The following is a 14,172-nucleotide window of genomic DNA, read 5'->3' on the forward strand; positions in this document are numbered from 1 at the left end:
GTGGAAGATAATTTTATTTTAGACTTATCTTTCGTATTCTTATTTAACATCACACAATTTGTTCAATTTGACTCCTCCAATAAACAACTGATGGAGAATACTTCCTATATACAGATATATAGAAATGAATAGATACGAAGACATGAATCTTTTTTAATCCTGCCTTTCCCAGGGCCAGTTTGTACTGGTCTCCCATTTAGTAGCTGGGGGCTGCTCAAGCTTCCAGAGCCCCCGGTGCTTGCGTGCAGAGAGACAGGCAGACACACTATGCTCTCAGTTTCAACACCTCTGCAAGCTGCATTGAACTACCCAGCACCATCCCACTCGTTAGTACCCAACGCCTTCCTTGTAAGCTTCAGAGAAAGCTCACAGTCAGATACATTACCTAACTTGAATGGTCCTGGGTGTTGAGCAGGATTCTGAAGAGGAGCAGTGGCCACAGTGGTGTGTGAAGATTGATGTTGTCAGAGTTGATGGTTAAATACTGATGCTGGTTTTGTTTTGAAAACAGATCTAAATTTTAGATTTCAAGTATTGTAATCTCTATATAAATTATGGCTGTGAAATGTCTTTTATGCCACCCTTTGAACCTAGTCATACATTGCTATCTGTGGCCATAGCTATATCGTTTGGTTCAATCTGGTTGGTACATGAGCGCTTCCTTAACTGTGCTCCATTTTCCTTTGCTGATCTTTTTCTGTTTTTTAATCGTAGAGCAGGATCTGTGAGGATAGTGGAGGAAGTTTACAACTTGTTTAATATAAAAAGCCCTGGTGTGTGTCTAACTTCATGATTAGAAAGGGTACCTGGGGTTCCTACATTTTTCCAAATGTACATTAAAGTCTTTCAGTTTCTCTTTTACTTTATATTATACACATCAGATATATATATACATATATATATATATATATATATATTTTTTTTTTTTTTTTTTTTGAGACGGAGTCTCGCTGCGTCACCTAGGCTGGAATGCAGGGGCGCGATCTCGGCTCACTGCAAGCTCCGCCTCCCGGGTTTACGCCATTCTCCTGCCTCAGCCTCCGAGTAGCTGGGACTACAGGCGCCCGCCACAACGCCCGGCTAGTTTTTTGTATTTTTAGTAGAGACGGGGTTTCACCATGTTAGCCAGGATGGTCTCGATCTCCTGACCTCGTGATCCACCCGCCTCGGCCTCCCAAAGTGCTGGGATTACAGGCTTGAGCCACCGCGCCCGGCCACATGAGATATATTTAAACCTTATAATGACTATTTCTCCAGCTTCCAGTTGTCAAGGCTAATAATCTCTAAATGTTTCTTTTCATACAGTTTAAATATATTTTGTCTTTATTTTTGCAAAGTGCTCTTTTTCCAGGGGACTCTTAGGCAGGGGAAGAAAGCACTTATATAATCTGCTTGTACCCCACATATATTGACGTACTTTTAAATTAAGTAACTTTATTGGCCTGCTTGAGCCACTGGAATATGACAGAATCATGATCAGCATTGCCATAGTTGTATTGAGCTTGTAGTCCAATATAAAGATAACCACAATCATAATTTTAGTAATGATACCAACATGTGTTGACCATTATATGCCAGGCACTTTGACATGTATTATCTCATTTAATCTTCACAGCTTTACTAGGTAGGTACCTTAAAGATCCAGTATTACAGAGGAAGGAATTTTAACCCAGAGGTTAACTTACTTGCCCCAAACCACCCAGTTACTGTCATTCCTGAACAGCATGTTCTTCTTTCTACTTCACAGGCATTTATATTCCAGAGGATGACAGAGATGCCCCAGAGAAGTTTCGGGGTCTTGGTGTACGAATTGAGGATGATGTAGTGGTGACTCAGGACTCACCTCTCATCCTTTCTGCAGATTGTCCCAAAGAGATGAATGACATTGAACAGATATGCAGCCGGGCTTCTTGACCTTCACTGTGGCCCACATGCACCTCAGGTTCAAGATGGGTGTATGCTGGCAGCCCTGCGCGTGTGCTTTCTGAGTGTCTCTGTGTATGCAGTAATATATGTGTTCCATTTGGGAGCATAGCAGCTGTGTGAATGTATGTAATCGTGTGTGTGGGGTTTTTTTGTTTTAAGCAGTTAGAAGTCTGGAAAAATGAATTTTTGAATAGTATGTTACTGCAGCTTTGGTAACATTAATTCTATAGAATTAATGACCAGAGCAATTTTAATTTTTAAACATAAAGGTCTTAGTTACATATATCCATGCATTCCAGTTAACACATTTAAACATACAGAAATTTCACTTCTTCTTTCAAGTCCTTCCCTTTCTATACTTTTGCTGAGATCCACCCAATATCATAAGAAGTTTGTGTGATCCCTGTATTTTTAGGTAATTACCAAGGTCTCTGCCTATGCGAAAATTCATCTGTTGGTGATTGTGGGTGGCCAATACATACCTTCTGTAACTCCTCCCTACCTAGTCTAGATCCTGCATATCTACTGGAGCCATATGAGCCCTCAGGGGCACTGGTGTCCTGCAGTCTTACTAGTCAGCCACAGTCCAGGTTCCAGCAACACTAGCTACCTACCAAACAAAACACTTTTGAGCTTTTCTTCCCATTTGGTTGCCTGGGACCTGGAAAGTGTTTAGATTCTAGATAAAGAAGGAAATGGAAGAGAAAGAAAATTGTATATGTATATACTAAAGATCCAGACATCAGGTCTGGGCACAGTGACTCAACGCCTGTAATCCCAGCACTTTGGGAGGTTGAAGCAGGTGGATCACTTGAGACCAGGAGTTCCAGACCAGCCTGGCCAACATGGTGAAACCCCGTCTCTACTAAAAATACAAAATGAGCTGGGTGTGGTGATACATGCCTGTAATCCCGGCTATTTGGGAGGCTGCGGCATGAGAATTGCTTGAACCTGGGAGCTGGGGATTGCAGTGAGCTGAACTCATGCGACTGCACTCCAGCCTGGGTGACTGAGCGAGACTCTTCCTCAAAAAAAAAAAAAAAAATCCTGACATCCTGCCATCTTTTCTCTTCGATTTAAAGATGATTTCTTAATGATGGCTTCAAAAATTAATAAAAAGAAAAGAAAAAAAAATGATTTCTTTCCCAGACATCCCTGCTCCCTCTATAGATTCTTGATGCACTGACCCTCACAGGTTAGCCTTGTAGCTGTTGTGCTACGCAGAAGCAGATCCTCTACTTACTTACCCTGTCAGAGTCACAGTAGTGGCGCCCAGTTTTCAGAGAAGTACCCCTGTTATTCTGTGATTTCCTCTAGTGCTAATAGAAACAAAATACGGAATCTACCAAATACCCATAAATATCCTATGATTCTTATCTTCCTCTGATATTAGCATTGGGAGTGCAGTAGTAAAGAGTCATATTTCTTTTTTTTTTTTTTTTTTTTGGAGACGAAGTCTTGCTCTGTCACCTGGGCTGGAGTGCAGTGGCGCGATCTCGGCTCACTACAACCTCCACCACCCAGGTTCAGGCAATTCTCCTGCCTCAGCCTACCGAGTAACTGGGACTACAGGCACACACCACCACGCCCAGCTAATTTTTTGTATTTTAATTTTTTGTATTTTAGTAGAGACAGGGTTTCACCCTGTTGCCCAGGCTGGTCTCAAACTCCTGAGCTCAGGCAATCCGCCCACCTTAGCCTCCCAAAGTTTTAGGATTACAGGCATGAGCCACCACACCTGGCGTAAGAGTCATATTTCTTTAAAAACAAACATTGGAGGCCGGGCGCGGTGGCTCAAGCCTGTAATCCCAGCACTTTGGGAGGCCGAGACGGGCGGATCACGAGGTCAGGAGATCGAGACCATCCTGGGTAATACAGTGAAACCCCGTCTCTACTAAAAATACAAAAACTTAGCCGGGCGAGGTGGCAGGCGCCTGTAGTCCCAGCTACTCGGGAGGCTGAGGCAGGAGAATGGCGTGAACCCGGGAGGCGGAGCTTGCAGTGAGCTGAGATCCAGCCACTGCACTCCAGCCTGGGTGACAGAGCGAGACTCCGTCTCAAAAAAAAAAAAAAAAAAACATTGGATACAATTATACAACAAGTCAATTTGCAAGGTGAACAGGGCTAGATTACCACAGATAGCTTATTTAGGAGCTTCTGTGATAGAGGGAAGCTTTAAGAACCAGTATGTTCACCTCCTTTAAACCTGGATATGAGCTCAAGATGTATAAAGCATGCCAATTGTTAGAACACAAATTTGAGGGTTTCTTAAAAAAACAGTTTGTATTAGGGAAGCACAAGCTAGGGGATTAACAATCTCTGCAGTGCTGGAAGTTTGCCTATCTTATCAAAGAAACCCAGGGTACACAGTGAAAAGCAGACAGGCAGTGACTTCCTCAAGAGACAGATAATGTGAAAACAAAAGTGATACAAATCGTATCCTGACAGTGCTAGCCCAGGAATGCCTGGCTTTGCGCACCTTATCTAAGCAGCTCTCAGAATGGAGGCTGCACAGCTGGAGTCTCCATCCCCCATACCCACCCTCCCACCTCCCTCCAACTTCTCAATCCAGCACTACTTTTTAAAAGAAGGGGAGGGAAACAACTCCACAACTCTGGCTTCTCACTTCCCAGGCTCTGTGCCACCAGCAGCCCTTTCCTTGGATTGTGTTTCCTTTGTTCATTTATAATCCAGGAATAAGGAATTTCCTTTTCTTCTTGTATCATTTTCTTTTTTCTTTTCTTTTTTTTTTTTTGAGATGGAGTCTCGCACTGTCACCCGGGCTGGTGTGCAATGGCAAGATCTCAGCTCACTGCAACCTCCGCCTCCCAGGTTCAAGCAATTCTTCTGCCTCAGCCTCTCGAGTAGCTAGGATTACAGGCGTCTGCCACCACACCCGGCTATTTTTTTGTATTTTAAGTGGAGATGAGGTTTCACGATGTTGGCCAGGCTGGTCTTGAAATCCTGACCTCATGATCCACCCGCCTCGGCCTCCCTAAGTGCTGGGATTACAGACGTGAGCCATCGCGCCTCCTGCATCATTGTCTCTGGTCTAAACTTTTCTAGCTAAAAGCCTAGGTGGCTTGTATGCATGGCAGCATGCTTGGACATGAAACAGACTTCTGGTTAGATTCCAGTCAAGTTCTATAGATGTTACTGGTAGGCAGAAAGACTGTTGTGGAATTCTTCTGGTGACTTTTAGTCCCTGACCCAGGTATATTGTCCTTTGAGTCCCAGATTAACTTAACTATAGCAGCTAAGCATTTGAATCAGACTTTTCGTAGCAATATTATGGGCTGTCTGATATATTCAGGATTTGTTGAGCAGATAATTATGCACAGTGCTGTGTGTGATCTTTTTCATTCTCAGCCTTGCCACAGACATACCCCACATTTCCCTTTAGTTATTTTTTTTATACAGAGAATGCTATTAATTATTTGATATCAAATAATTTTATTTTTCTAATGTCAGGAAATGACCCATTCCACTTAAGTCAGTTTTCCAAATAATTAAAAAATACTTCAGAAATAAAATGTTTCCAAATATTTCTTAAAATTCTTAAAATTTAGATTAAAGTTTGCTGATCTCTTACATTTAATAAAGCTGGGACTTGAAGACTTACCATAGTTTTCAACTGCCTTGCAAGTTCATAAACTTGTAAGGGTACAAAGTGAATAAGATAAATTCTGAGTTTTAAGGTAAGGGCTTTATATTAGCTTTTTTTTTTTTTAAAGGTTGTTTTGTTTTGTTTTTGTTTTTGTTTTTGAGACAGAGTCTCACTCTGTCACCCAGGCTGGAGTGCAGTGGCACGATCTTGGCTCACTGCAACCTCCACTTCCTGGGTTCAGGCAATTCTTCTGTCTCAGCCTCCTGAGTAGCTGGGACTACAGGCACATGCCACCATGCCTGGCTAGTTTTCTGTATTTTTAATAGAGATGGAGTTTCACTATGCTAGCCAGGATGGTCTCAATCTCCTGACCTCATAATCTGACCACCTTGGACTCCCAAGGTGCTGGGATTACAGGCGTGAGCCACCGCACCCGGCCTTTTTAAAGTTTTTAATTGACATATAATTGTACATATTTACGGGGTACATAGTGATGTTTTGAGACATATAATATATAATGATCAGATCGGAACAATTAGCATATCCATCACATTGAACAATTATCATTTGTGTTGAGCCTTTAGTTTTTTTTTGGACGGAGTCTTTTTTGTTTTTTGTTTTTTTTTGGAGACAGAGTCTCACTCTGTCACCCAGGCTGGAGTGCAGTGGCGCCATCTCAGCTCACTGCAACCTCCGACTCCCTGGTTCAAGCAGTTCTACTGCCTCAGCCTCCCAAGTAGCTGGGATTACAGACACGCATCACCATGCCCAGCTAATTTTTGTATTTTTAGTAGAGACAGGGTTTCACCATATTGACCACGATGGTCTTGATCTCCTGACCTTGTAATCTGCCCACCTTGGCCTCCCAAAGTGCTGGGATTACAGGCGTGAGCCACCATGCCCAGCTGAGCCTTTAGTTCTAAGTAAATAATATCTATACCAGTCACTCCTATTAAAAATCTTTTTAAAAATTACTCAAATGTTACCACTGGAATTTTTCTCCCTGAACTGAAGGTACATGGTTAGATCATTAGCAATACCCTCTAAATGAAGGAAACATATCTGGATATCCAGTGTCATATACTTTTATGTATTTATTTCAGGAATTACTATGTTGTCTCCATAATTAGGAAACAGACTGTGTTCTTTATTTGAAACACAACAGTATAAATACTGGAGTAAAGTTGGGTGCAGTGGATTACGGCTGTAATCCCAGCACTTGAGCCCAGGAGTTTGAGACCACCCTAGGCAACACAGAGGGACCTTGTCTCAGCAAAAAAATTTAAAAGTTAGCCGGGTGTGGTGGTGTGCACCTATAGTCCCAGCTACTCAGGAGGCTGAGGTGGGAGGACCGCTTGAGCACAGGAGGTCAAGGCTGCAGTGAGCCATGATTGTGCCACTCCATGCCACCCTGGGCAACAGAGCAAGACCCTGTCTCAATAAAAGAGAAGAGAAAAACTGGAGTGACAACTCTCCTCCTCTCATAATCATAGTATCCACGTTAGGAAAATGCTTCTGAGAGTAACTTAAAGTACTCTGTGTGCATCTTCTTTCAAAACCTTGCTTTTTTCTCAGTTTTTGTAAGGTGAGAAAGAGAAAAACCTTCACCATAGAAGTACTGTCTTAATTGAGATTAAGATCCAAATAAAACATGTTAAACCTCCATATAAAGACATTGCAACTCATTAAACAGAAAAATGTACCTTTGTTATGTCTTTCCAAATATCCATACCCACATCCTGTTCAGCTTTGTTAATAATACAAAGATCACAAATGTGAAGCACAAATGCTGCTTCTCCCCCTCCTGTTCCCATGTCAGAGATGGAGAAGAAAGCACAGTGAGCTGTTCACCAGTCCAGCAGTGACCTTGGAGTCCTTTGTAACAGTGTTTCCAATAACTGCTGCCAATAAAACAGTTAGAATTTGAGTTAGAACCTATCTGCTGTCCCTCAACTAGTGTCTGATAGCCGAGAATGTAATTCGTTTGTGTGTCTATTAGAAAATTAGCACTTTGGGAGGCCGAGGCGGGCGAATCTCAAGGTCAGGAGATCGAAACCATCCTGGTTAACCTGGTGAAACCCCGTCTCTACTAAAAATACAAAAAATTAGCTGGGCATGGTGGCGGGCACCTGTAGTCCCAGCTACTCGGGAGACTGAGGCAGGAAAATGGCGTGAACCCAGGAGGCAGAGCTTGCAGTGAGCCAAGATAGCGCCACTGCACTCCAGCCTGGGCGACAGAGCAAGACTCTGTCTCAAAAAAAAAGGAAAAGAAAAGAAAATTAGGCAGGCCCCACAGACAGTAGCAGCATGAAGGAACCTGCTTAGAAGAGGTTTTTATGGTGTGATTGTGGTTTTTTTTTTAAATTGTTGTTTCCTGAAGTAGAATCCATAGCCCAAAACAAGTTTTAAGCCTGAGAAAATATAATTTGAGGTGTTTTCTATGCTCCTAATGAAAAGATGAATGAATGCATCATTACACCTTAACAGTAGAGCAGAATTTCACTGTTACAAACCGCATAGGTCCTCCTGGTTGTGCTGCTGTTCTCTGCCTGTGTGTCACTGAGTTCGAGCATCATTATTGTTTGAATCAGAGGACCCACTGGGATTAAGGCTTCTTGGAGTTGCTGCGCAAGAATCTGAGGAAACTTCAATCTTTACTAGCATTTCTTAATGCTTTCCATGACTTTTGTGCAATTATATAAGTTCAATTTAGACAAAATGCTGTTACTTTTTAAGGCATTACTATTCACTGAAAATAGATACGTCATTCCCCATCAAGGGAAAAGCATTTGTAACTGTCATTTAAAAAAAAAACTATAAAACAATATAGAGGTGTATGGTGTGTGTGTGTTACTTTAGAATCTAGAGTTTACAGTCTGTTTAGTGTAAACATGAAACCATCTGGTTTTACAAAATATTTTACAAAGTATTCATTAGCTGCTGTCTCAAAATCATGATAGCAAACTTGAAATGATTTTATCAGTCTTATAGAGGAAGAATCTGATGGATTTGATCCAGCCTGTTAAACTGGTTGACACAAAAGTGACTGAAAGGTCTCCAGAAAGTCCCCATAGTACTCAAGACTGTAAACTATAGCCGTGCACATTTTATGAAGGATGGATTTTGTGGGGAAATAGGATCAAGTTGCAAAATTAGGCATATTTGAACTTTGTCAACCATATAATGAATCGTAAGTGTAGCCATCTTGGGCTCAAGCGACTCTCCCACCTTAGCCTCCCAAGTAGCCGGGACTACAGCTGCCTGCCACCACGCGTGGCTAATTTTTGTATTTTTAGTAGAGATAGGGTGGCATGAACCACCTCACCCAGCCATTTTTGTCTTGCTCTGTCTTGCTCTGTCGCCCAGGGTAGAGTGCAGTGGTGTGACCTCAGCTCACTTCAACCTCTGCTTCCCAGGTTCCAGCAATTCTCTTGCCTCAGTCTCCTAAGTAGCCGGGATTACAGATACACATCTCCACACCCAGCAAATTTTTGTATGTTAGTAGAGATGGGGTTTCACCATGTTGGCCAGGCTGGTCTTCAACTCCTGACCTCAAGTGATCTGCCTGCCTCGGCCTCCCAAAGTGCTAGGATTACAGGCGTGAGTCACTACATCCATCCTAAATGTTATATGTCCCAAAAAAATAATTTTTAAAATGGTAATGAAAGATTTGAGCTTTCTGGGAACCTCTGAGTTTTTTGCTATCAGGCTGAAACACCTATACACTATACCTGATCCAGACTTTTTAGCGATAATGTCTTCAGATTCTTCTTACACAAGTAGGTGATAAAAAACTTAAAATCAGCCAGGCATGGTGGCTCATTCCTTTAACACCAGCACTTTGGGAAGCCAAGGCAGGTGGATTGCTTGAGTCCAGGATATTAAGACCAGCATGGGCAACATGGTGAAACCCTGTCTCTACTAAAAATAGAAAAATTAGCCAAGCATGGTAGTGTAACACCTATAGTCCCAGCTGCTAGGGAGGCTGAGGTGGGAGGATTTATTGAGCCTGTGAGGTTGAGGCTGTGGTGAACCAAGATCATGCCACTACACGCCAGCCTGGGAGTCAGAGCTAGACCGTATCTCAAAAAAGAAGAAAAAGTTGTCCAGGCGCGGTGGCTCACGCCTGTAATCGCAGCACTTTGGGAGGCCAAGGTGGGCAGATCACCTGAGGTCAGGAGTTCAAGACCAGCCTGACCAACATGGAGAAACCCTGTCTCTACTAAAAATACAAAATTAGCCAGGCATGGTGATGCATGCCTGTAATCCCAGCTACTCGGGATGCTGAGGCAGGAGAATCTCTTGAACCCAGGAGGCAGAGGTTGCAGTGAGCCAAGATTGCACCATTGCAGTCTAGCCTGGGCAACAGAGCCGGACTCTATCTCAAAAAAAAAGAAAAAGAAGAAAAAGTTAAACCAGGCTGGGCACGGTGGCTCACACACCTGTAATCCCAGCACTCTGGGAGGCCAAGGTGGGCGGATCACCTGAGGTCAGGAGTTTGAGACCAGCCTGGCTAACATGGTGAAACCCCATTTCCACTAAAAATACAAAAGATTAGCCGGGTGGTGTGCACCTGTAATCCCAGCTACTTGGGAGGCTGAAGCAGGAGAATCTCTTGAACCTGGGAGGCAGAGGTTGCAGTGAGCCAAGATCGCGCCATTGCACTCCAGTTTGGGCAATAAGAGCGAAACTCCATCTCAAGAAAAAAAAAAAATAGGTTAAACCAGTTTTAGGACCGTTCAAAAATTTACCATCAGGCACAGTAGTGGTTGTAGTCCCAGGTACTTGGGAAGCTGAGACAGCAGAATTGCCTGAGACAGACACATTCCCTGTAGTCCCAGGTACTTAGGAAGCTGAGACAGCAGAATCGCTTGAACCCAGAAGTTTGAGTCCAGCCTAAGCAACATAGCAAGACCCCCAATCTGAAAAGAAAAAATACATTACCATTGAACTGATGAAATGGATAAAATATGGTATATCCATACATTAAGATATTCAGCCATAAAAAGGAATAGGTAGGCTGGGCACGGTAGCTCACGCCTGTAATCCCAGCACTTTGGGAGGCCGAGGCGGGCAGATCACGAGGTCAGGAGTTTGAGACCACCCTGGACAACAAGGTGAAACCCCATCTCTACTAAAAATACAATTAGCCAGGCATGGTGGTGCGAGCCTGTAGTCCCAGCTACTCAGGAGACTAAGGCAGGAGAATCGCTTGAACCCGGGAGGCGGAGGTTGCAATGAGCTGAGATCGTGCCACTGCACTCCAGCCTGGGCAACAGTGTGAGACTCCGTCTCAGAAAAGAAAAAAAAAAAAGGAATAGTTAATGCTACTACATGAATAAATCTTGAAAACATTATGCTAAGGGAAAGAAGCCAGACACAAAAAGAGGGCTGTCGCAGGAGTCTATTTAAATGTAATGTCCAGAAGAGGCAAATCCATACAGACAAAAAGTAGGTTAGTGATTACAAGGTGCTTGAGGGCAGGGGAAATGGAGAGTGGCTGCTAACAGGTACAGAGTTTTGTGGGGTTTGGGGTTTGGTTTTTGTTGTTTGGGTTGTTTTGTGTTTTGTTTTTGTTTTTGTTTCTAGACAGGGTCTCACTCCAGTTGCCCAGACTGGAATGCAGTGGTGTGATCTCGGCTCACTGCAGCCTCGACTTCCCAGGCTCAGGTGATTCTCCCACCTCAGCCCCCCAAGTAGCTGGAACTACAGACATAAGCCACCATGCCTGGCTAAATTTTTTTGTGCTTTTTGTAGAGACAGGGTTTCATCATACTGCCCAGGCGTGGTCTCAAACTCCTGGGCCCAAGCAGTCCTTCCCCCTCAGCCTTCCAAAGTGCTGAGATTACAGGTGTGAGCCACTGTACACGGCCCAGAGTTTCTTTTTTAGGTGATGAAAATGTAGAACTCGATAGTGGTGATAGATGTCTAACTCTGTGAAAACCATTAAATTGTTCACTTTATGTTAAATAAATCTTTAAAAAAATAATTTATGCTGGGTGCAGTGGCCCATGCATGTAATCTCAGAAACTCAGGAGGCTGAGGTAGGAGGATCACTTGAGCCCAGGGGTTTGAGGCTGCACTGAGCTATGATCATGCCACTGTACTCCAGCCTGGGTGACAGAGCAAGACTCCATTTCTTAAAAACTGAAAAAATAATTATTACCATTGAAGTAAAATTTAAAGAACCTAAGCCTGGGCAACATGGCAAAACCTCATCTCTACTAAAAATACCAAAAATTAGCCAGGCGTGATGGCATGTGCCTGTAGTCCCAGCTACTGAGGAGGCTGAGGTGGGAGAATTGCCTGAGCCCAGGAGGTCAAGGCTGCAGTGATCACGCCACTGTACTCCAGCCTGGCCAAGTGGAGTGAGACCCTATCTCGACGACAACAACAAAAAAGAATCTAGCAATTCTTCCTTTAACTAACAAATGTGAATTTTTTTTTCTTTTTTTTTGGGGGGGACGAGTCTTGCTTTGTCGCCCAGACTGGAGTACAGTGATCTCAGCTCACTGCAGCCTCCACCACCCAGGTTCAAGCGGTTCTCCTGTGATTCTCCTGCCTCAGCCTCCCAAGTAGCTGGGACTACAGGTGTGCACCACCACATCTGGCTAATTTTTGTATTTTTTTAGTAGAGACTGGGCTTCACCACATTTGCCAGGCTGGTCTCAAACTCCTGACCTCTGGTGATCCACCTGCCTCAGCCTCCCAAAGCGCTGGGATTATAGGTGTGAGCCACCATGGCTGACCAACAAACATAAAATTTCTTATAATGTGAATGGATTTCTAATCCAGTTGAAATATTTTATATCAAATATTTCAAAATAATGAAGCTATAATTTGCAGCATATTACATGTAAGAACAGTCACCCTGCTCACAGCTTGGACTCCACTAAGAGGTACTTCATCCAAAAAAGTCATAAGTATTCAGCATATGTAAAGCAGAGATCTGGGCTGTCTGAGGCTGTATCTGGAAGCAGCCCTGGCCCAGTCTTCAGCCCCCATGACACCTATGGCTAGCAGCCCTTACACATCTGAAACACCAACCACCCTAGCAATTCCACGGCTGCCTTGTCTTTCATGTGAAACTGTGCTCAACTGCTGCCACTGAAGTAGATGACCAAATGGTAACATCCCTCCTCCGTGTTTCAGTGAGCTCTTGAAAAATAATTCTAGATCTTCCGACCTTAAATTAAATACCCTAATTGAAATACCATTTAGGGTATTTAATTTAGGGTCATAAGATCTAGAATTATACTGGTAAGAATTATTCTGGACATAAAAATTTGTGTGACTGGTCAGGTATAGTGGCTCATGCATGTAATCCTAGCACTTCGGGGGGCTGAGGTGGGAGGATCACTGGAGGCCAGAAGTTCAAGACCAACCTGGACAACATAGCTAGATCCCCATCTCTACAAAAAAAATTGTATTAGGTGTTATGGTACACACATACAGTCCCAGCTACATAGGAGGTTGAGGTGGCAGGATCATTTGAGCCCAAGAGTCCGAGGCCCAAAGCTGCAACAAGCTATGATCACACCACTACACTCTTCAGTGACAAGGGCAAGACCCTGTCTCAAAAAAAAAAAGTATCTGTCACTATGTAATATTGATTTATATATATAACCAATTTTTAAACCCCATTGGTACTGAATGGTTGTCACTAAATACTACGTTTTCCTAGGAAACAAAGTTGAAAGTGGGAAGCCTACAAGGTTAGAACAAACATTTTTATTAAAATATTCATCTTGGAGGGGCAAGGGGAGGGAAGAGCATCAGGATAAACAGCTAATGCATGCAGAGCTTAATACCTAGGTGATGGGTTAATAGGTGCAGCAAACCACCATGGCACACATTTACCTATGTAACAAACCTGCACGTTCTGCACAGTTCTGCACATGTATCCTGGAACTTAAAAAAATGGCCGAGCACAGTGGCTCATGCCTGTAATTCTAGCACTTTCGGAGGCCAAGGTGGGTGGATTGCCTGAGCTCGAGTTTGAGACTAGCTTGGTCAACATAGTGAAACCCCATCTCTACTAAAATACAAACAACAACAACAATATATTAGCTGGGCATAGTGGTGGGAGCCTGTGGTCCCAGCTACTGGAGAGGCTGAAGCAGGAGAATTGCTTGAACTTGAGAGGTGGAAGTTGCAGTGAGCCAAGATCAAGTCACTGCACTCCAGCCTGGGAGACAGAGCGAGACTCCATCTCAAAAAAAAAAAAAAAAAAAAAAAAATTAAAACTTTTAAAACTTCACATTTTAGCAATTAAATAAAAAAAATACTCATCTTTTTGAAAGATGTTATTAAATATTCTATTGAGGCCAGGTGTGGTGGCTCACACCTCTAATCCCAGCACTTTGGGAGGCTGGGGCAGGCGGATCACCTGAGGTCAGGAGTTATAGAGCAGCCTGGCCAACATGGTGAAACCTCCTCTCTACTAAAAATACAAAAATTAGCCAGGCATGGCCGGGCGTGGTGGCTCAGGCCTGTGATCTCAGCACTTTGGGAGGCCAAGGTGGGTGGATCAGGAGGTCAGGAGAGATCGACACCATCCTGGCTAACAGAGTGAAACCCCGTCTCTACTAAAAATACAAAAAAAAAATTAGCCGGGCGTGGCGGTGGGCGCCTGTAGT

The 14,172-nt window shown here is 43.4% G+C and overlaps 1 protein-coding gene across 7 annotated transcripts in view; it reads left to right on the forward strand.

The window, feature by feature from the left end:
* The window catches only part of LOC105464394 (X-prolyl aminopeptidase 3), a 79,236-nt gene extending 70,868 nt beyond the window's left edge, over positions 1-8,368 (forward strand). For all 7 annotated transcript variants that reach the window (XM_011712231.3, XM_011712235.2, XM_024787533.2 and 4 more), the window contains one exon: positions 1,748-8,368. In XM_011712231.3, coding sequence (XP_011710533.1) covers positions 1,748-1,914 — 167 coding nt within the window. In that variant the 3' untranslated portion in view covers positions 1,915-8,368. The remainder of the gene's footprint in view (positions 1-1,747) is intronic.
* Positions 8,369-14,172: the final 5,804 nt, after the last annotated feature.

The sequence above is a fragment of the Macaca nemestrina genome, chromosome 15, assembly GCF_043159975.1.
Source record: "Macaca nemestrina isolate mMacNem1 chromosome 15, mMacNem.hap1, whole genome shotgun sequence".
NCBI lineage: Eukaryota > Metazoa > Chordata > Mammalia > Primates > Cercopithecidae > Macaca > Macaca nemestrina.